This window comes from Scleropages formosus, chromosome 18, assembly GCF_900964775.1.
Source record: "Scleropages formosus chromosome 18, fSclFor1.1, whole genome shotgun sequence".
In the NCBI taxonomy this organism is placed as follows: domain Eukaryota; kingdom Metazoa; phylum Chordata; class Actinopteri; order Osteoglossiformes; family Osteoglossidae; genus Scleropages; species Scleropages formosus.
Genome location: NC_041823.1, coordinates 18,694,378 through 18,717,662, shown reverse-complemented (window position 1 = coordinate 18,717,662; position 23,285 = coordinate 18,694,378). Strand labels below are relative to the sequence as shown.

At 41.1% G+C, this 23,285-nt stretch overlaps 2 protein-coding genes across 4 annotated transcripts; both read right to left on the bottom strand.

The window, feature by feature from the left end:
- Positions 1 to 425: 425 nt before the first annotated feature.
- LOC108924398 (myocardin) lies at positions 426 to 10,967 on the bottom strand. Of its 2 annotated transcripts, XM_018735719.2 has the most exons (15): positions 10,725 to 10,967; positions 9,936 to 10,090; positions 6,654 to 6,710; positions 6,321 to 6,373; positions 6,077 to 6,155; positions 5,707 to 5,832; positions 5,154 to 5,350; positions 4,910 to 5,050; positions 4,484 to 4,800; positions 4,252 to 4,393; positions 3,472 to 3,930; positions 3,201 to 3,296; positions 2,285 to 2,422; positions 1,932 to 1,986; positions 426 to 1,748 (listed from the first exon to the last, which is right to left on the bottom strand). In XM_018735719.2, the coding sequence occupies exons 2-15, from the start codon at positions 9,988 to 9,990 to the stop codon at positions 1,327 to 1,329; spliced, it is 2,337 nt and encodes a 778-aa protein (XP_018591235.1). In that variant the 5' UTR covers positions 9,991 to 10,090; positions 10,725 to 10,967; the 3' UTR covers positions 426 to 1,326. The 2 variants fall into 2 exon arrangements, with proteins under 2 accessions (XP_018591235.1, XP_018591242.1); XM_018735726.2 differs by lacking the exon at positions 1,932 to 1,986 and having other exon boundaries at positions 426 to 1,641.
- A 6,599-nt stretch (positions 10,968 to 17,566) lies between these two features.
- LOC108924338 (mucin-6) lies at positions 17,567 to 23,145 on the bottom strand. 2 transcript variants are annotated; one of them, XM_018735653.1, is made up of 2 exons: positions 23,080 to 23,145; positions 17,567 to 20,886 (listed from the first exon to the last, which is right to left on the bottom strand). In XM_018735653.1, the coding sequence occupies exon 2, from the start codon at positions 20,870 to 20,872 to the stop codon at positions 18,053 to 18,055; it is 2,820 nt and encodes a 939-aa protein (XP_018591169.1). In that variant the 5' UTR covers positions 20,873 to 20,886; positions 23,080 to 23,145; the 3' UTR covers positions 17,567 to 18,052. The 2 variants fall into 2 exon arrangements, with proteins under 2 accessions (XP_018591169.1, XP_018591177.1); XM_018735661.1 differs by having other exon boundaries at positions 17,567 to 20,881; positions 23,080 to 23,139.
- Positions 23,146 to 23,285: the final 140 nt, after the last annotated feature.

Below are 23,285 nucleotides of genomic sequence, written 5' to 3'. Positions count from 1 at the left end.
TGACAACAGTAGATTGTACTCTATCGCCTTAGCTTAGGCCATCTGTGTTACAGGAATCATTGAAAACGATGCAACTTGAACCCACCCATTCTGCAATCTCTGATCGTGCAGCTAGGTTGCAGTTCTGCAGCTCAAACTAGAGACCTCCACAGGAACAGAACAAGGACAAGCACTAAACTCCACCACTGACATGCATCAAGGCCTGTGCCATCCTCAGATCCATTCTTTAAGGCAAATGTTTCCACTTGAGGCCTAGCTGCAAAGCAGACATTGGAAACAATGTCCTGTCACACAAAGACAACCAAGCGCTCTTTAGGATGGGTGCAAAGACAGAAAATACCTGTAGATGAACACACATCTCAGCTGCATTTAGGATCCAGATACAACTGATTCCAGCTTTGTAATGGAGATACAATATTCTTGTGTACATAAACACACACAAAAAAAAAAAAAAAAAAAGTCCAACAAACATACAGAGCTCAGGGACATCACTGACTACATATAAAAACTTCCCAGCAGCCTCTGGCAGCTGAATTCTATCTACTGCTGTGTCCAACTGTGGACTGGGACAAACATTTAATCCACATTGTGATGTCATTGCATACTTCCATGTGTGTGTTCCCCCCTTGTTTGGCTGTCAAGGTTAACAGTGAGTACATCCGTCGAGCTTGTCTCTCAACTTTCCGTGTCTCACACACCCTCACAAAGCTCCTTCTCACACTGCCCGTTTGGTCACACAAGGGACAGGGGTGAAAAATGGAAAGATGGGATGTGTGGATGGAGAGACAGAGAGGTGGTATAAAAACTCACATTATGAAGCAGCAAAAACAAAATTCTACCCATTATGGTAACTGCAATAGTCCCTGCAATAAATTCCAGCAGGGAGGAATGGAGTCCTGGCATTTCTTTTGGCAGTTGTTTGACTGACACCTGGAGTATGAGCTGGACTCACAACTAGACATGAGATCAGAAATATCTTAACCTAAGACAAGCAACTGAGTCTTTGCAGACAATCCATGGGTGCCGTGTAATTTCAGTCTTTGCCATGTGAAAGACTAATTTTGAAGAGTGTAGGAAGCGAGCCCTACAGTAACTGGCACTTCACTCATTTCACTGCCCCACCATCCCAAAAGATGGACAAAACCCCAATCACTTCACTACTGTAGCATATTTAAGAATTTTGCTTTACTACTACTTGTCCGGCTCAGGAATGGGTCTTTCCAAAAAAAGTCACAACAAAAATTATATCAATTCACAGATGTGGACTGGCATTTTGCCTTCTATCCCTCTGTGCGCACAAAAACACATAAATACTCGGTCCTACCATCACCACTGTTCCACCATCATATCCAAAACACGATTCACATTGAGATCCGAGTCCAGACCGAAGTCGGTTTCAACAAATGGTGCGGCTGGAGGGGTCAGAGGTCGCAGGCCAGAGGTCAGCGACTCTAGCCAGTCAGCTGGGTCAAAGGTTGCAGCCTCTCGTCTCTTTCTGGACAAGGTTGTTGTGGGAGGAGTGGTGCAAATAGGAGGTGGTGGTGGAGGCTGTGGTGGGGCAAGTTGGGAAATGTTTGAGGGTGATGGCGGAAGCTCCAGGAGAAGAGAGGAACAGAGAGGGGAGGACAGTAGGTTTTCATCCTTGGGTGGGTGGGGAAAAGAATTTGATTGGTCAATGAGGGAAGGTGAAGAGGTGCCTGAAACAGGACCTGCTGCAGCCTGGAGTTCAGAGACAGAGGAAACTGCATCTGAAAGGAATAGAAAGAACATAAAAGAATAGTTCATGTGTACTTTGCTTAGACTTCAAATAATTTAAAGTTTCTGGGACAAAGGGCTTGCACTCTGTAGCTGATTGAGGGGGGGGGGGGAAAGTTTTTTGCTTGTGCAGTAATATGACTCGGAGAAGCTTGGAGTGAGTGATCGAAACTCACCTGTACAGCTAATAGGTTCATCCAGAATGTCATCTATAGACTGGCTCGGAGCCATCTTAGCAAGAGATGAAAGCACAAGAAAGGGTTTCATGACTAATTAATGTCTAGTTGATTCTAACATGATCAGTCTAGACACCTAAATTAAATAAAAGATAGAACACATGGTAGAAAATAAATTTTTTCAGAGTATGAAAATGCACATAGTTATCACTAAGGCACTATGACTAATCTGACAACAATATGATTTTACTGCACATCTTCCTTAACAAACAAACACTTGACAGAAATGAAAAGCAGGAAATGGCAGAAACACAAAAACTGAGTGGATATGAAGGTGTGTTAGAGGTGCTTACCAGAACTCTCTGGATGGCCTCTTGCAGCTCCTCCTCTAGACTCCTACCACCAGAAGTGATCTGAGGTGGGCTAGCAGTGATCTGCATGGGCAGCTCAAAATCCTGCCCAATGACATCACAGGGCTGACAGCAAAGAACCTTATTCACAGCAAAACATAAAGAAGTGCATTAACCATTCTTAAATTAGACCATTTATTTCACCATCTGATATTACCATGTGATAACATGCATACAGTACATCAGTAATTCTCAGCCCTGGTCCTGGAGACTCCTCATGTATGTTGGTATTTGTTTTAACTAAGTTGTTGAGAAGAAGCCTTTATAATTAAAGTCAGCTGAACACCTTAGCTGAAGACTTACAGTAATCCTTTGTGCTAAAATTAAGTTTTCTTGGTGTATTTCTTACAGTAAAGATAGCAGATGCAGATTCAGTCAGTCATTTGTGAGACTCAAAATGAAACAGCATTCTAAAGAAATTGATTCATAGATCCAATAACTTTTTGCTACTAATGGACAGATATTGCGCACACACACACACACACACACACACACACACACACACACACCATCTGAACCGCTTGTCCCATAGGGGGTCGCGGGGAACCGGAGCCTACCCGGCAACACAGGACAGATATCTCATACAAATTTAAATTAGTGACACAAAGATCTTGTTGAAGTATGATTTCAATCATACTATTCAGTCAATCATAATTCAGTCAAGTCTGAAATACAAGCCAGGTGTTGTGGGGGGTGGGGCAGGAGAGAGACACACACTTACTATGGATTGCCAAGACCAGAATCAAGAACAGCTGTATTAATTAAAACATAAAACGTAATTCACATAAATATAAATTAATGGGTGTGGAACATAATTTAATAAAAATGTACCAAATTACTCAGAATACTAAGCATTTACCTGGGTAAATAACACCTCTGCACCATCAGTTTCTGAGGTTTCTTTTTGGCATCCTGTTTCCTGTTGCAGGAACGGATGGAGGGAACTTTCAGAGGACTGAAAAAGTGGTAAATAGGCAATAGATGCAAGAGTTAAAAAAAGGTTTAAAAAAGATATGACATTAAATAACATAAAATAGCACTGCATAAAGATTCTATGTCTAAAATAAAACATACATAAGGCAAATAAGTTATACAAGATAAATTATTGTGCACCATGGTGTGGTACTCACACTGTCTCCTCCTATGTTAACAGCCATTTCCTGAGGTCTTTCCCTTGGGCGGCTCCTCATTCTCTCCCTCATCTCTAACTCCACGCTCAACTCCTCAGCAGCCTGGCCTGACCTCCAGGACGTCCCAGAGGACAAGGGAGAAGAAGAAGGGAGCGAGAGGCTGGAGACTGTGGTAGCAGGGGTTGTAGTGAGGAACCCTACTCTCAGCCTGCTCTGCTCACTCCCATTTGGGCTTCCTCTTGTTGCCATATTATTGTGTGGGATGTAGGCACTAGCTGGGTCACTGGGGGAATTTTGATTCATGTTTGCAGCCAGCGACGGGGTCGCTGGTGGGCAGAGAGGCACAGGGGGTAGGCACGGACGAGGGAGCTGGTAGGGTCGCAGCCGCTCCAAGAGGGAGGGCTTGGTGCCAGAGACTGGCAGCCCTCGCTTACGGAGTTGCTGCCGTAGCTCTGAGACCTAAGGAAAAGAGGACAGCCAGGGAGGGAGATGAGAGCAGAGAGGCTGAACAGAACTAAGACAGAAGTAATGAAAATGAAAGGGTATTCATAAAGATAGATGGATGACAGATAAAAACTTTATTAATGGCAAAGGAATTTGCACAGAGTAAAGTGAGAAAAGGAGAACAGCATTCAGAATGAACCACTTTAGTGCAACTAAATATATCTGAATAGAATATGATAAGGAGAAAAATATATTGTATAGAAACATTTGAAGATGTTTCCATTGACAGTCGATACAGCATTACTGTGGTATCGCAAAGCAAAGACAGAATCTCACCGTTAGATCATCAAGGTTGGGGGGGAGAAGCTCAGGTTTGTGGCTGGGATTTGGGTCACTGCTGGAGTTCGTTGCTATGGGGACCGGTTGGGGGCAGGCTGCTGGTGTGGCCCCAGAAAACCTTACTATTTGAGGGTCACCACTAAATGGGAAAAGTGCTTTTTAGAGATGTATCCTGAGGAGGTGTAACTTACAATATCATAATACAGAACGTTTCCCTGAGCACCATTACCTGGGTGTTATAGCAATCTGTTGCTGCTGTTGTTGCTGGTTTAAGATCTGCAGCTGCAGAAACACCTGCTGTTGCTGTAGGAGGCGCGAATAAGCAGGGTCAATGGGCGGAGCAGAGGTGGAGCTCCTCTGTGGAGCACCTCCTCCAACTCCACCCCCAGTTCCACCCCTCTGGTCAGGGGGAATATACTGGTGGTATTTGAGTTTCTTCATTTTGGGTTTAGAATCACGGGGCTTTTTTGAGCGGGGTGGCCGAGTGGGAGGGACAGAAGAGCCAAGAGTAGACTGAGGTGGAGGACTTGTCGGTGGCTGGGCTGTCTGGTAGAGTGAGAGAGAAAAGATACAATAAAAACCAATTCATTTTATACCAGTAAACGTTTCATATAAATCATTTGTTTAAAAACACAAAAAGGAGATAAATGAAAACCTTTGGCAGCAGTGGTGTAGCCTGAGTGGTAAAAAAGATTCCCTTGGCTCTCCTGGATGTTGCCAAGGAGTCTGAATCAACCACAGTTACTGTCATTGGCTGATTTATGTCCTCGGTTGCCGGGGGCAATGCTAGGCTACACTGGAAGCAACACAGGAGGTGGTTAAGTTGTGGATCTTGACTTTTCTGTTGTAGAGTTCTCTTAAAAATTAAATTGTATGTTCTTCGAGTTTCAATACGACACCTGAAAGTGGGTGGGGCTCTGGCTAAGGACAGTGGAGCCAGGTGACAAATCGCTTAGCGACTGGTCACCTGTTACACCTGGAGATGCAGAGAAGCTTGGTGACTGATGAACCCCGAGTTGCTCGGGAGATGATGAGGAGGAGCAGCAAGATATCTCATCTTCAGAGAGATCTGACAGCTGCGGGAAAGGAACTGCAGCTGGGGGTTAAAGCAAAAAGAAAAATTTCCATACAGTGTATACTGTCTTTGGCTGATGGAAGGGACATCGGTGTTTTCAATTTGATAACGCTCCAAGGCAAATATTTTCAAATAAAGACATTTAATGGCTACCAGAATAATATGTGTGTGCAACTGAGTCCAGCAATTATTGCACTGTCTATTACATTTCAGAGACTGATATTTTTATTCATATTCCTCAAAAGTATTTGATGCATTCTTTTCATTGCTATGCAAAATTTGTATCAGTGCACAACTCACACTTGCATTGTGTTGATTACCACTGCAGACAGCACATTACAGTCAGAGTCACATGCAGGCAGGATGACAGCACCCACCAGTTTCCAAGGGTAGGATGTGCTTCTGCAGCAACTCTAGAGGGCCTGGCCGGCGCTGGATCTTCTCACTGAGATCCTCTGCGAGCCGGGCTCTTTTCTGCTTCTGCCCTGCCCCACTACCCCAGTCTAGCAAGAGAACAGAAGCAATGGAGGTCCTCGTCCATTTAGCCATTTAATCAGTCGGTCATCCATAGCATCTTTAACTGCCATAGGTATCTCTGCAGTTCTCCACTGATACACTATAGGGGCAACATTCCTGTGTTTCCTGAACTGTTCCACTGAAAACTGATTTAAGTCAAATGTAATATGGCAGTTGTTACAGAAAAGTTGGATTAGGGAAACACAAGACACAGTTCAAGCATAAACTAACCTTGTGCTGTGCTGTTTGCAGTGTCTGTGCTCAGCCCACTAGGGGGCAACTTCTGAGTGGTGTTGTCATCGGGCAGACACTGCAATGGTAAAGCAAATCAAACACCACAGCCATTTCAGCACCATTGCCTCTTCTAATATTATTACAAGAGGAAGATCACTGCCAAGAATATATTTTGTTAATAATAATTCTGCTGGTTTTAAGAGTTGTGGTATCACAGAACTAAAAATTACACATTACTCACCACACTGCTAGATTCCTTCTCTCCCAGTTGAGAGTCATTGGTGGTTTTCACACCTTAGCAACACAGAATGATTGGAATGGGAAGATAACTGAATAAATATATTTTAATAAGTTTGAAATTAGGTTGCCTCTGTACATATAAACATACAGAGGACAAATGGACAAGCATAGCATTCTTATCAGATCCCAGTACACTACGAACTTCTTGGAAGAAAAAACAACAAAAAACTGCTTTCCGACTGATTATGTAAATTACTTTTTTGTTGCTTCCCGGGTCCTTTAACAGGTAGGCACACATGCAGATAACAGCAGTTTCATAAACTTGACAACCTACCAGCATCTGCACTGACTTCATTTTGCTGCCTGCGGTTCTGTATTCGCAGCTGCAGGACTGAAAGATGATAAAAGTTAATACTGAGACTGCATATTGTTTATAACACCATCTGAAATCCAAAGAACTATCAAATGCACAGGCACACAAAACTACGCTAGCAGGGACAGAAGACACACTCACATACTCCCTTCTCATATCCCATCCCCTAAAACATGCTTTAAACATATACAGTTATTCCAGCAGGCATATTAACAGGTGAATTAAAAGGGCTTTCTGGGTGACATTTCCCATCATGCACTTCTGTGCTGAGTTTTGAGATCGGAGAGAAGCAGACCGAGGGAGGAAGGGAGAGGTAACTATTTATCCATCAGTATGTCTATTTCTGTCTTCCCCACCCCCTCTCAGCTGTCCCTCTCTCTCTGTCAGTCTCTCTCACTCACACTCAAGTGTGCAAAGTAAATTCTACCTCCAGTACTTCTCGGGATACATGTTCAAAAGAGACATTATGTCTTAAGAAAATAGTCAGTTGATATAAGGTGGTAAACATCCCATGGATTGTATTTGATCATGTCAGAATTTTGCATTTGATGACTGGGAGGTGCTGGAAGCTATCGCCCATGCAGTGGACGGTGCTACTCTGGTGCTCCACTGGACTGGATGAAACCCAGTCTACAGTGGACTGTGCATCTGTTGCAAGCTGTGTTGCTCTCATGTCTCAGTTGTCCAACTTGTATTGTTTTATTTCTTTTGTAATATAAAATTTTAACATACTTGAAGGACCTATTTTATAACTGTCCTAGCTTACAGAGCATTATTTTCCATTAAATTAAATTGTTTTAATTCAAACATAGGTCCACTTGAGGAATTTTCATAAATAAATGTAAATAAGATTTTTTTTAAAAATGTGGCCTCATTTGAGTTAAGTAAAAAAACATACACATTCAAAGTATTTTTACTTTTGTCTAATCAGTGCTTTAGTTTTTAATAGTCTAAAAATACTAACAAGCATCTTTCCAATAAGAAAAGCAGGAGAACATAGTCGATATGTTCAGAGCTTCTCCCTAGTCATTCCTTCTAAGAACTTTGTAAAAATGTTATTAGTCTTTATATACAGTTACTGTGAAACACACATTGCAGCATAAAGTTGCTAAAATAAGTGTCGTGAAAAAATCCAAACCTTTGGCAAGAATACAGAGGAAAAACAATATGCACTTTTCATACAGTAAAAAACTAACACTGATGTTGAATGTTGAGAGCAAGCCTCATATTTACCTCTAATTACTAGAATTATGCAAATACTAGAAGGTAAAACTGAAAAATCATGTTCATTATGGGTTAATAATATTTTAACAAGGGCCTTTAAAATGCATAACCAGTATAAGAAAATTTACACTGCCACACAACACAGCAAAATGAAATTAGAATTTTCTATGAGTGTACTAATGCGTTTTAATGTTACAGTTTGATAAATGTGTCTCAGTGTCCATTTAGCATCACTACAAAAATTAGCACAAGCACAAAGCTCCATTTGGTTAAGGAAAATGGGTCAACGCAACATTTTAGGGTACCTGGAGTTTTAAACGTATTGCCTGCTTTTTATTTTAGTCTGCTAAGATAAATTTAGTATATTCAATGCTTTCATATACACTTAGTATTTAATGCCACATCAGTTTATATAAAGATTACATTTTACTCTAAGCCATTTTATAAAGATTAGAATATTTTACTCAGAGCTGTATGTTGTTTTATGAGAAAAGTATCTGCTAAATGAATAAATGTAAATTTAATCATTAATATGGTAATTAGAGAGTCATTAGGTTATGGCAATTATCCAGCTGGAACAATGATGGGCTGGTCATTTTTTGGTGGCAATATTTTATCCTTTTCAGCAAAGAAGAATATACTGCCATATTACAAGAGAACTGAAATATACTTTGTACCTTTTCCATCCAAAACAATATCTAAACTTTTAAAGCAATAAAAAATTACCATAAATTTGACTGAACTGAGAAAATTGCAAAGACAAGTGAATTTAAAGCCATAAGGCAAGTGGTGGACCTATTGTAGCTATGGCTACATTCTTTTTTTCTTTTAATTAAATAAATAAACTAAACTTGTTAATACTGCTCCTGTTTTAAAGCCTTTTTTCCTAATCCATCCTGGCAAGGTTTTAAAAGACTTTGTAAAAATGCTGTTTTTCCCTTAATATAAATCCCATGTACAAGTTACAGGTGTCTATAGATTGGTCTAATGTAGCTCAGGTATTTCAACTTTATACAACAAAGCAGGGAAGGTCTTACATCTTGAGCTTGTTTGTAAGACAGCCAAATGCAAAGTTTAGAGCCACCTCCTTTCATTTTTCATCCTCGCTGGTCTGACACACTGATATGCAGTATAGTACATTGAGTTTGGAGTAATGTAAAGTACATTTACGCAAGTGCAAAACCAGGTGTTGGTAGCTCCAGGTCCCAAGAGCAAAATCCTACAGGTTTCAGGTTACATCTTAATTAGTGTCTGATTTACACAGGAATCACCTGATGAATATTTACTTTGATAAATAAATTAAGAGCTGATGTTGAGCAAATACCCAAACACTCTCCACTTCACAAGGAATGGAATATTCAGACCCAGAATTTTGTCACCCTTTGGAAAAAAATTGGTTGCATCTTATAGTGTGTGTATGTATGTGTGTGTGTGTGTTTTTATACACACACATATATATATATATATATATATATATATAATTCTCTAGTCTATATTCTCTCATACATTTTGTGACTTGTATAAATTATGTACTGCAACATAAATATATTAATTTGGCAGACAGACTCAATAGCTGTACACTAATCATAGCTTAAAATAATTTTAACAGATTACAGTCTACAACAGAGAAGAAATAATACTGGAAAACATTAACCAGAAATATTTGAAAACTAAGTAACACAAAACTGAACAGTTGAACATTTCAGCCAGCACCCAGGGATCCAATCCTTGTTTCTGGAGTGATTAGGTCAGAGCTCGAGCTCCTCCCTCCATGCTCACTAACACGCAACATTCTCAGCTGCCATTACTGCATCCTGAATCTGAGGCCTCAGGTAATCTATAACTACTTATGGTCTTAGCCAAACACTGTCATTTTATCAGAGGTCCTCAATCAGTCAGCATTAGTCACCATTATCTTGCCATGGTGTTTGATTTCCTGTGAGAAATTATCAAGTGGTATTAGTACAATGCCTACTATGTAAAGAATGAAATGAACCAGGGCCTAGTCAGTGCCCTTACCTGAACGAAACTTGTTTCGTATGAGAAGAGACCTTTCAGAGGCCAGCAGGGTCATGATGGAGAGCTGATGGGACAAGAGAATGCTTCCCAAAAAAAGAGCTGAATCTTAATTCCCTCCAGCAAGAATTGGGTGTGATGGTTCACTCTGTTTCTTCCTGATAAAAAGGACAATGCAGAGGAATGATGGACTGCACTGCTTTCTCATCTCAGCCAAAGCAAGAGCATTAGAAAAGTGGGGCAAGGCATGCGGTTGTCAACAAAAAACAAATGATGACTATCAATACATATGAAAGAGGGGGGGGAAAAAAAAAAAAAAAAAAAAAAAAACTAGAGACTTCCTGGCAGCCATAGACACATAAACAATCACTGATGGGGGAATGTCAGCAATGGACTGACAGACAGACACAGAGGCACAGACAGACAGGTGCCAACAGACAGACACAGTGAGTCTGGAGCAGCAGAAAGAAAGGACATGACAGATCTTAAAGCATTCAGCATAAATGAATCCACATGTGCCTACACACAAGAGGACTAACAAAGACATTTCCATCACACTAACTTAAATATCCTCTGAGAAGGAAGAATGCGATCATATAAAGCTACTAAAGGCTCAAAAAATATAATTAGTCAAGAACACAGTTTGCAGTGTTTTGCACCAGCATGTATAAAAGCTTTAAACATAGATTAAGGACTTATACAAGTACAAAAACTGTCATTTGATATCTGCAACGCACATTTCATAATTGAATTCTTTGCATGTGGCAATATCAAGAAGAGTTAAATACTTACAGAAGGAATGAAGAGATTTCCCCTGAAGTGACTGAGTATATGTAAAATTTAGTTGTAGATGTGTAGTGGCACAAGATATACAGATCATCAGATGCATTTGATACATTTATTTCTCATTTTTGGCCTGTTCTTGATTCCCTGAAAGGTCTCCAGACTTGAAACTGGGAGAGAGGAAACTGGGATTTCTTCCCCCTCTCAGAAGTTATTCTGTCCCTCTCCTGCTTTTCTCTCACCCCCCACTGATTTCAGGGACCTGGCAACTGTGCAGAACTGTGAACCACGTCTCTTCCCCCCACCCCCAAACCCCTCCTCAGTCTCCACCCCAACCCAACCCCCTCCCACAGAACACAGACAACACAAAAAAAAAAAAAAAAAGTCGGGCTGACTGATTGACAAAATGACTGTATGATAACTGGGGTGCCAATGTCTCTCAGTCCCTGTTAGCGTGTACAGATGCAAAAGACACACATGCTGGAGTTTGTTAGGATGTGTAGTCAGCACTGGTGAACTGCTGAGGCTTCTCATTCAAAACGTGTAGCAGTGGCCAAAGCAGCTTCCATTTAGGAAATACTGCAAATCGTATAAAAGAGGATGAACGTACAAGATGTAGGAATATATCCGTATGCTGTGTTTGCCTGTCCCTTCCTCACTCTTGTGTATAATGGGATCTGGTATTTAGCCCTGGGAATACCAGTGTCAGTCTGATGGATCTGATCTATGTGCATGTGTCATATGCCAACATATTCCTTTCAGTACCGCAGCATGGATATCGCTGTCAGCACATACTGTGCAAAAACCTGTTTACCTGGCTTCCGGACATACAAATTTGTGGTGCAACTGTGTATACAGAACTTATATTTGTGAGCTAAAACATGACTGCAGTGTGTCCATATGATTAAATATAGTATGAAAATGCATGCATAGTGTGAGTACGTGTCACTGGATTGTACAAGGACGGGGGGGGAAGGGAGTTTGAGCGAGCACCACCTGTTAGTGAATTTGACAGACAGGTCAGCCTGTGCTGGTTCAGCAGGTCAGTGGGGGGGGGGGGGGGGGGGGTAGTTCAGGACAGGGGTGGGTCATGGGTGGAGGGAGGAAAAGGTATAATCTCTGTTTTATGAAAAAGTGTCTAGATGACAGTGTAGTGGATGTCTGCGCTCGTAGACAAACAGACATATGGAAATACAGAAAAAAGACCATTACAAGTGACAGCTTCCTGGCTGTGACACTGACTGCTAAACAACACTTGACATGTGTATTTGTTGTAATGCCAGCATCCAACTACAAAGTGCTCGTGTCCCAGTCAGCATCCAATCGCCACTGTGACCGTTTGCTTGTGAGAATGTGACTATGTGTCAGAGGTTGATGCTGACGTCTACATGTATTATTGAAGGGAAAATGATGTCATCTGTCTTTCCTCCACACCCCTCCCCCATTCTGGGAAAGCCTTTCTGATTGCCACCTGTTACCCTCCCTCCCAGTGTGGTGTTAAGGCAGTGTAGTGTCTGGGGTGGATATTCCAGTGTGCTACACTGTTCCAGCTTTTCTATTTCAGTGCATTAGCCCTTCAGTCAAAGTACTCAACAATTTAGCACTGACATGCACTAAGACTACAAGACGTAACGCTGGTTCTCTTAATTTTTGCGTAATACGTTACTAATTTACTGATTATTTGAAACAATTCAATACCTTAGAACTAACATATATCCTTTTTAATCAAGACTTTAAAAAGTAAGATCACAAACATATGTTCACATTTATTTTCGACCAAAACGCAATGCACCCAAATGACCATAAAAGCTTAATTAGCTTTCGGGTAAAACCCGAGCGATTCACTTTTTGTGCCGTTATACAACACCGCCACCCAGTGGCCGCTACCAACTGAGTGCTTTTCATGAAACTGGGACCAGCGTGAATAATACAGGGTTTGAAAGGAATGCGAATGGGTTCCTGAAAAGCACCTTCGTGAGGCAAATTCTGAAGACATAACTAACATTGCGACACCAATTAACATTAGTTTAAATGGCAAAAATAAAAACATGCGTTCCTGAGCCCTGAAACTGATACACAATATGCTGAAGTCGCCACGGTTACCATTTAAGTATATTAATTAATGGACAAACTACGTCAACAGTTAACAGTTATCATGTAACAAGTATTTCTGTTCTACTACATTCATTGCTGCCCACCTGCGTCAGTCACTCCTCTACTTGACACAGTCAAAGCCTGCTGTATTAGCTCAACCTAAGTTAATGCAAAAAGTAGAAGAGTGAAAAGAAATGAATGAAAACAACGCGAATGCATCACACTCACCGAACAATCGGACTTTGTTTGGACAGTCCTACTGGCCATGACTACCGAGGACGTTACAACACGTGAAAGTAGCAAACACGGTGCAACGGCAGCTGAGGACTCGCGCAGCACGAGCCGAGGCTGTAACCGCAAAGTGGCGGTAATCTCGGTTTGCGCGGGAGGCGCGAGGCGCGCAAAGTCCAAGTGCGGTGCTCGCTTCGTCAATGCAAGGAATGCTTTGTAAGCTGAAGAGGGAGTATTGAATGAAACCTCGATAATACTGAAGCCAGGTTCTTTTAAGGAGAGTGCAGGTCTGTTGGAGGATCACTGTGGCTGTACTCAGTCTGTCCTCAGCCTGCACCGCTGCTACTACAAAGGCAGCAACACAACAAGACAGAACTGAAGAAACCTGCTTTGTTGATGTGGAGCAGGTTTTGTCCTACCTCTGCAATTAAGGTGGACCGAAGTAGCTCATTCGCAAGTTAACCTCAGTTAAAGTACTAAGAATTCATGTTTACAAAGAGCTAACATGGGATAATGTACACACATGCAGTCCACAAGGACTCTGGGACAGGGCAACTCTTCCCTTTCTCTTCCTCACGTTTGACCAAATTTCACCTGTGTTGTGAAAGATCAGTTTTGTTCTTCTCTCCTTGTCGAAAATGTCTCGCAATCCTGAATTTCATCACATGCCACCTTTACCACTGAGCAATTTCTTGTGCAAATTCCCTGCTCTTATAAGCCACTCCATCACTTGCCACAGGCTTGAGGCCCTCCTACATTTACTCATGTGATGCTTTTCTCCAAAGCAACTTACAATTATCACAAGTTGTAGTTATTTACCCAGTTAGACGACTGGGTAGTTTTACTGGAGAAATTTAGGATAAGTACCTTGCTCAAGGGTATTGCAGCTAAAGGTGAGGATTGAACCTGCAACCTTCAGGTCCAAAGACAGCAGCTCTAACCACTACACTACCAACTGTCCTGCCTTTCATTGATAGTTGCCATGTTCACTTGGGCAACATTACTCCTCACTGTTTCTCTTCACTTCCTTCCAGAAGCCTTAAGGTCAATCGTTCATTTTTTTACCTTCTTATTTATAAGTCATATGTTCAATTTCACAGACTCACCCCACTAAGCAGAAGGACACTTGGAAGCCATGAAATCACAACAGCGATTCAAGTGACTGCATAATTTCCCTCTCTCGATGGCCCAACTCCTCATGAAACCTAAAGCACCATTTCCCAAATTGTGGAGCAGCTGTGCGAAGGGCAGCCTTTCAGTTCATGGTTTGTCCGGTCAGACCTCAGACACCTGAGCCCCAGCCACCAACGCAAAGTGTTGCTCATCCTACCATGCCCTGTCCTGAGCAAGCTACTTCTGCCTCTCATTAACTGCCCTTCCGTTCTGGAAGTGACCCGAGCACCTTGCCCTGACTGTGGTCACTCACAGGTTTGGACCCAGAACTCACACACAGTGGCCGGTCAGGTCCATACAGTGACTGGGCTTGAGGCAGCAAGGGGTGGCCAAACAGAGTTTTTTTAATTGTTTCTGCACATATGAACTACACAAAATAACTTCTCAAAGGAAATAGCCTTTTTTCTCTAACTGTAAAATTTCCCTGAACAACCAGAACTGAGCAGTAAAAAATACAGAATCAAAATGTCAGGAAAGATTTTAACCAAGAACCATTTTCACAAGTAATGAGTTAAACCAACAAACTGTGAAGTTAAAATTCACTCTCGCACAGTCACTAATTATCTGCAACCACTTGTCCATGTGAGGGTCACAGTGGTCTGGAGCCCATCCTGGATACACCGGGCACTAAGTGAGTTAGGGTACACCCCAGAAGAAAAAATTCAAATTCCTATCATAACCTCAGTCTTCTCTCAAACTCTCACAGTCATTGTCCCTTTTTATAAATGTATTTTAATTAATTCTTTTAAATGATTAGTTCAACAAGCCACGTCTGGTGCTCTTTGATTTTAATTTGGACTCTGTTTTTTAATCGTCAGCATGCTATACAGTCATGTGCAAAAGTTTGGGGGCGCCTGGTCAAATGACATTGTGTGGATTTTCTAAGTGAAAAGTTAACACAACTGCTGCAGGGAGCAAACTTTTGCACACAAGGGATATTTATGCTGACAAAATAACTGAGAACAATCAGTAAATCAAATTTTCAGTTACAGTATTGCATCTGTGTGAATATAAGTAATTAAATGAGTTCTGAACCAACTTTTAAATATTTTCTTTTTCATTTTTAGAAAAATCTCTTTGAATTTGAATCACTCATTCAATCACTATCGATAATCATTTATCCCAAGGCAGGGTCATAGTGGTCTAGAGCCTATCCCAGAAGCCCAGGGTGCTAGGCTAAGTAAGGTACATCCCAGACAGGACACCAGTCCCCTGCATTCTTTGGATTTAACATGATAGCCATACTCGGAAATACACCTACTGGAATTAAAATACAAGGAGTTTAACACCACAGTGTCAGCTTACGAAGCATTTCTTCAAGTTTACAAGAACCGAATTTAGACTTTGCACATCTCCTGACAGCAGATCAGCAAGAGATATTTGCATTTATTCATTTGTGACTTACAGTGATTATCATCTATTAAGCTGACACCTTTATCTCTTATACTTTTTTAGAGTGCTAGACTACAGTGAACTCTCTAGAATTATTCACAGATCTGTACACCAGAGCAGTGTAACACATGCACACACACCACTGGCATTTCAGAGTCACTAATACACCTATAACATGTCTTTTGGAGGAAAGCAATGCTAAGTCCACACAGATAGCACGGGAATTGAATCTGCATCCAGTTACAGAGCCCAGCCATTGTGCGACTCCATGTAAACTTGCTCAGTGAATGCATAATTTTTTTTCTGATTTATTTTGCTTTTTGCACTAATGGCTGAAATTATCGAACTGTTTTAGAGGGATCTGGTGATCATTTAGCATAAATGTGTCAGTTTTGTGGTTCAAGAATGTATAAAAACTTTCACCATTCAATCTATGGTAATTATGTCTTGGGAGTTTTGACAACTGACCTTAGAAAGAGGTTTTCAGAAATACATTACTTTTTAAAGCAGGGAAAGATTATTTACTACCATGAGGATTAGTGGCAAGAAAGTCTACCTTCAGACTATTTCAGATTTTTAAGCAACAAAATGTGAAAAATGTGTTGGCGACTGAATGTTTCTCAAGGCACTGAACATACGAAAGTCACAGGCCCTTGTAAAACCAATTTTAATAAAACAATAGAATTGTGTATGAAATCATTATACATTTTACTTATTGACCGACAGTACAGTTTCCAGCAACAGCAGTAGATGATAGAGGTGTACACATTTTTATACATATTTACATTTTCAAAAACTGGCTTCCATAGACATAATGTGTGCACAAAGGGGTAAATGTCTTTTCTTGTACATATTATGCCTGCTACAGATTGTAACACAAGAAGACACTAAAACCTACAGCTTTAAAGATACATGTGTATCACTTGTATTTTTGCTTCCAAATATAATTCCCAATGGGCCAATATTTTTAATAAGAAAACTTCTTTTTTCAGTACAAGTGGATAACCTTTGTAAAAGAAGTATTCATAGCAGTTTGAAAATCTTTATCCATAATATTCAATGCAAAGCAGAGATCTTTTCAGTAAAACCAATGTTACTGTTCAAATATGGAAATCTCCCTGTTTCAGTCACCAGGTCAAGTAGGTCATAATGTACTTTAGCCTCCTTATTTTCTGTTGATGCATAGAAAAATTCATTGAAATTGTATGAGTTTTCTAAGCCTGGATATCTTCATGATTTTAAAAGGACAAAACTTTCCTTTAAGTGAGCTATATAATCAGAACGTACATCCCTTTAGCCATTAGCTAAATATATTAGCCTTCAGAAGGCTTCATGAAGTCGTGGAGGTGACTTCTGATAAAAGCCATTTCAAATCATATAACATTTCAGAGTCAATTAAAGTAATTGTAGTAATTATCTTACTGTAACTCTGCCAGAGATTTTCCTATGGTTACTGGTACCTTCCAAACAAGTGCCACAATTATCTGTAGAGCATTCCAAACATGGAGCGTAAGGCCCATCTGAGGTTGCTCTTGAAATCCATGTGGCCTACTGTTCCTGTAGCCAGCCATTGTAACTCTGTTGAGCTTGTGCCTCCTAAGCAGATTCAACAGTAAAACTAAGTTCAAGAATGATAAATAAAAGACTTTTTATAAATTATGCAATAATCAAACAAGCTAATGAGGCGATGAATCCTATGTACTCAGTATTTATCGACAATCTGTTATCACTTAGTAGCCATAACCAACAAGCATACAAAAAGCAAGATAAATTAAACTAACTTATTTTAATATTTTCATATTAACTTAAAAAAATACATTTGTACATCTGCAGTGAGAACTCCTGAGCCACAAAAGCCCTGTTCATGTGTGCTGCACATCAATAAATAAGTATGAAATAGCTTAGCAGCTTTTAATGGAAAACAAAAATGTTTTTATCCCTCAACAGCAAATTTTCAAAGTTGTTTACAAATATGAAAATATTAATAAAAGAAATTGTAAGGAATATTTTCTCAAAATGCTTGAGTACTTGCATGTATTGTGGCCATGAAATGTATTGGAATATGCATATTCCAAATAATCAGATATGTACTCTTCTGAACTTCAGAGTGAATCACATTGTGTGTGACAAAATTAAAATGTTGTTTGTACTGTTAAAATACAATTTTAAAGTACCAAAAATTAAAACCTTTGGACCAATGCATGCCAAATGATACAATTTTCCTACCTGGGAATGTTTTTCATCAAATAACCATATAATATATATAAAATAATACAACAAGAACTGATTCTTAAACCGAGCAGCTAACTCACGTGTACCTGCACTGAGGGCTGACAGTTAAAGGCTTCTGTACAGTGTAGATTCGTTCAGTAGGTATACAAGAGAATGTAGCCAGTAGCCAGGGAGGCTACACACGTGAGATTAAGTGCTGAATTTGGCATCCCTTCCTACTCTTTGTCCAGCTCAGTGTCGGAGTCCGAGTCAGGCACAGTGCAGCTATACCATTCTGCACTTTCCCCCTGGTTCCCCTGCATGCCATCAGCGTCTACCTGCCCAATCGGTTCCTGATGCTTTCGCTTAGTGTGTCGACGCAGTGTGTTGCGCTCTGCAAAACGCATGTGGCACAGTGGGCACTGGAAGGGCTTTTCGCCTGTGTGCACTCGCTGGTGCCTGAGCAGCTCCCCAGCTTCGCGGAACCTTTTTGAGCAGATGGGGCAGATGAAGTTTCTTTGGCCCGTGTGGATGTGCTTGTGTCGCTCCAGATGGCTGGAGCGCTTGAAGGCTTTACTGCAAAGCGGGCAAACATGTGGCTTGCTCTGGGAGTGGGTGATGGAGTGGCGCTCGAGATCAGAGAGGTAGTAAAAAGCACGTGGACAGAACTGGCAGTACAGAATGCGCCGAGGACATGTGGAAGACAAAGTGAAGTTTTTTGGATGGTTGCTGGGGAAAATGACTGTTGAAGGGGGTGTACTGCAGACTGGATAATGTGACTCATCAAGACCAAAAGTCTCTCCAGGAGTATCAGAGGTGAGCACAGGCTGAGTGTCAAGAGAAGGAGAACCTCTGGAGCATGCATGCAAAGATGGATCAAGGGAAGACAGAGGTGAGGCTGATCTGAGGGTTTTGTCAGGACATACTGAGGCAGTGACTGGAGATGTGGATTCAGTCTGGGTTTCAACAAAAGAAGGTAATGTAGATTCAGAGGAGTCATCTTGTTTAAGAACCCCATGGAGTGGGGAACATTTAGGTACTATCTTTTTGGATGTTAGGTCAGGTTCAACTGGTTTGCCATTCCCTGACAAGGATGTGGTGGGAGAATTGGGAACAGGTTGAGAACAGTTGCTGTTTCCTGAGATGGGGGCTGTTGGGGCACTGCAATCAGGATCATTAGTAGGGGGTGAAGAACTGGATGGGGAAGAACTAACAGTTGAGACAGAAGAGAGAGAAACTGGAGCAGGAGACGGAGACTGTGTCCTGGAAGGTACAAGTGAAGAAGCTGTGGTGTCAGTGACACTGAAGGAAGAGGTGGAAGATGAAGGGGTATTTGGTGAGGGTGCAACAGGTGACAGAACAAGAAGCAAAGGGGTAGGTGGTGGATTTTGCTTGAGGGAAACAGGAAGGGAAAGAGCCAGCAAACTTGTGCCCGAGTTGGGCTCGGTTAATGGGGGATTGGGAAGCTGGGAAGAAAGAGCAAGTACATTACATTTTGGATTACCCAGATCCTGGATTGTATGGGTGGCTAAATCTGACAGTGAGGGTGATTCAAAGGATGAATTAGAAGGTGGGCTAGTGATTGGAGTACCTTGGGCTGATTTAGTATCCAAAGGCATAACAGTCTCTCGGGATTCTAATAATTCAGCAGAGTTATGATGCGGAGACATTTCTTGAGGAGTGGAAGGTACAGCTTGTGTTGAATCTTTCTTAGGAAGCTCACTGTCACAGAACAATGCAGCTGGGCAATCCTTTACTTCTACTTGTTTTGTTTTAGATTTTGGCAGTATGGCAGCTGAACCTTTGCAAGATTTGGGAGGCGTCACTTGAGCAACTTTTTCACCATCTGGGGTAAGAAAGTATGGTATTCCTTGGTCATCTATAAGAAGTAGGCCAGCAGTGTCAAAATCATCTGTGTCAGAGGCAGGAGAATGAGATAGAGTGACAGGAAGAGTGTGGGAAAGATTAGGCTCCCAATGTGAAACAATAACTGACTCTTCTTTCCTTAAAAAAAAGTTAAGCTCGTGTTCTTCCTCCTTTACTTCCATTTGCATTACTGGTGTCATTTCATTTAATGTTTCTTCTTCCAATAATTGGTCAATCCTGTACACGCCTCGCTTTCCTCCAATTTTTGACAAGCTTAAGTTCAGGATTTCTCCCTCTTCCACTTTCCTCTTAACTCCCTTTAGTGTATCCACTCTGTTTATATTTGTTTCATCACCCATTTCTTGTCTTAATCCATAGGGCCCCTTCCCACTGCCTGAAGGAACCACTGAAAAGTCGGATTCTTGCTGCCCAAGATTTGGACAGCCTTCATCTGTCCCGTCACTACTTTGAGCTGAGAGTCCTTTCTCAGACAGTTCATTTGTAACAATACAACCCTTTGAGTTTAGCGGGACCTTCCCACTTAGTCCTGTTGCTGTTTTAGATGGGTACTTAGCATTCAAATTCAAGTCAGGTTTTTGTGTTTCAACAACAGATGCCAGCTGCTCTGCCATGTCTTTGGACACTTTGTCTATGTTGACATTACTGCCACAGACAGTGTTCTCTGTTGAGTCTTTGTCCAAAGGTTTTATCTCATTGAGAAATAATGGTGTGCAAGAGTAGTCCTCGCAGTACCCATGCAGTTCCCCAATGCACACCTCCTCTACTTCCTCTTTCACATCCACCAGGGAATCACAGCTGTGATTCAAGTCTACAGAAGAAACAGGTGTGGATCCCTCATCTGATGAGAGGGAGTCACACAGGCTGTGTTCTTTCAAAGCAATCTTGCCATCTGTTTTGTCTTCCACCTCTCTTAACACACACCCCTGCCCTCTGTTTTTTCCCAAGTGGGATGAGTTTGTTTCATTGTCACAAGGGAGTATTTGCTTGTGATCCAGGGGGTAGAAAAAAGGACAAGGTGATTTCAGTGACAGATCAATAGGCTGAACTTGAGTCTCTGTCAATGTCAAGGGTTTCGTTGGCATTAGTTCATCCTCACCCTCTGAAAAATGGGTTTTATCCAGCAAATTTGCCGTGCTCCTTTTCAGGACAGCTGCCAAATGAGAATCCATTCCCAAACACTGTTCTTTTACCATGGGGGGGGAAAGAAAATATATACATATATTAACATGTATGTTGAAACAGCATGTACACATTTCACATCAGTACAAAGGTCCTGAAAAGTACAAACTTATGTTCATGTATTGTACATAATCAGTTTTTTTTTAAGTTGATGTCTTGTGATGTCTACAAATATTGGCAAGTCCTTCAAAAGAAGTCTCATATTTATTTGGTTAATTAGTCATCAGTCACTGAGATAAAGACCTAAGGATGGTAAAATCTACATAAAATCCTGAATCTGAGAATATAATGCCCAGAATCTGAGAATTAAGTGATTCTGATTTTGTTGTCATCTGGCATGACAACTAAATTACTTAAGTTATCCAATTCTTAGCGAACCAATCAATAATCAAAAAAGCCTACACTTGTTTAAATAATCATGATCCTTGATATCAGATGTTTCAAGCAAATTTCTCATTTTTCAAACCTTTAATTACATTCCTTCATTAAATTTCATAAATGCCACATATATGTCCACTGCACACCTAAGTGCCATTCATATTTTGTGTTCCCAGTAAAATTACTACGACAAAGGGCGTAACACAGCTTTTTCACTGAATGGTCAAACTAAGATTGAAAAGTTTGCAACATTGCAAATTGTTTCACATTGTGAGTGCATCACAGGTTATTAGCCCTACAGCCATGAAACACTAAAACACTGTACAATGCTCCACATTTATAACTTCTTTAAACTGAGCAACATTCTGCTTTAAGACAGGGATTCTTAATCACAACTGTTCAACAATTCCTGATGCATTCAAACATAACATACAGTATGTATAAGCAGCATACACAGTATTTGTATATATGTAAAACCAGGTATGATAATGTATACAATAATTCAACTTTAATTGAAACAGGAAGCATTTAATGTTGTTCTGACACAACAAAAAATTTTCCACATAGGTAGGTGTTTTTTAATATTAGAAAAGCAGAAACCCTAAGTATGGCACTATTTTTTTCTGTGAACCTTGTTCATTTTCATTTGGACAATTATTGTAATACAATATTCTAACTATTGGGTTGCAGCATTGACCAAACCCTGTCCGTGTGACTCTTTCATATGGTGCTTACTACAAACCAGCTAGGCTCCTGATAAATTCCAATGAAGAGAAAACAATTTTTAAAACGGGCTATAATTAATCCTCCGAAAGCCAGATGTATATATTTTTTTAACTGCTAGAACACACAATTCACCATATTATAGTGAGAATGACACCAAACTGTGGTGGAAACAACATTTTGGAGTACCATCACTTTCAGCAGTCAGAATACTAGAGGGCTTTCTGTCCTCATATAACGAGTTCACCACAATTTGGGTAATTAAGTCTGTGAATGGAATATATATATGTATAATATTTATATATATATTTTTATATATGTATGTATATATATTTCCCCCATTAACAGTCGTGTGTGAGGCATCTCACGAGCGATAATAAAATATACCTGCACGTAACGTAAGATCCAGGCAGCTCTGGGTTCGAGTGACAAAAATGCTGCCCGTTTTACCAGGTTCACCTCATTTCCCTTTCACACTTTGCGAACTGAGACCTTCGTGGGTCTGTCGGCACCAGGTGCGACCTGAGACGCGAATTTCAGTGGCAGAAACGGCTAGTCGAACCCGAGCCTTGCGGGGATTTCTCATAAAGAGAAAGCGAGAGCGAGACAGTCGCCATTACAGTCTGAGGTCCGAAAATACAGTGTGAAAAAAAACCGCTTAGGTAATTATGTTATAGGTCATTATTACAGATTAAATGCTTGAACCCGGAGCCGGAACAGCTGCGCGACATACCCTCGTTAACGAAACCGTTATTCACAAAGTATTTCAAAAAGTTACGCCTGTGCTTTCGTTCACGTCGTGGTCACAATAGGCGTTGCTCACTCGGACCCACAGCCAGCCATTTTATGTGAGCCGAGGGTTCGAGCGGGGTGCGCGAGCGCAGCCTGTCTGGCTTCTTGGCGGCATTTAAACTGTCAAACATTAACGACACTTTTTTCTAAAACCAGACTGAACACACGAGACTTAACGGTTTCAACTTAGAATCTGTACGGGATACCCCGAAATTGGTGCACTAGGATAAAATTTAATTTGAAACTAAACCCCCCCCTCCCCGACACCCAGGTTTCAGCCCTGGTCGCGAGCGCACTGCCTTACCGAGCCGCGGCTACTTCCGGAAGACCAAATATGAATGAGAGAGCGGGGCAGGAGAGACTGGGGGAGAGGGGAGAGAGCGCGCGGGGGGCAGGCGCGCGCTGGTGTCGCATTCGTCTGTGTCCGGCTGGAAGCCGCCCGCAGAAAAGGTCCGTGTCAACACAGCGCAGAATACCGTTTTTTAAAAAAAAACCCGTGTGCCTTCTGCC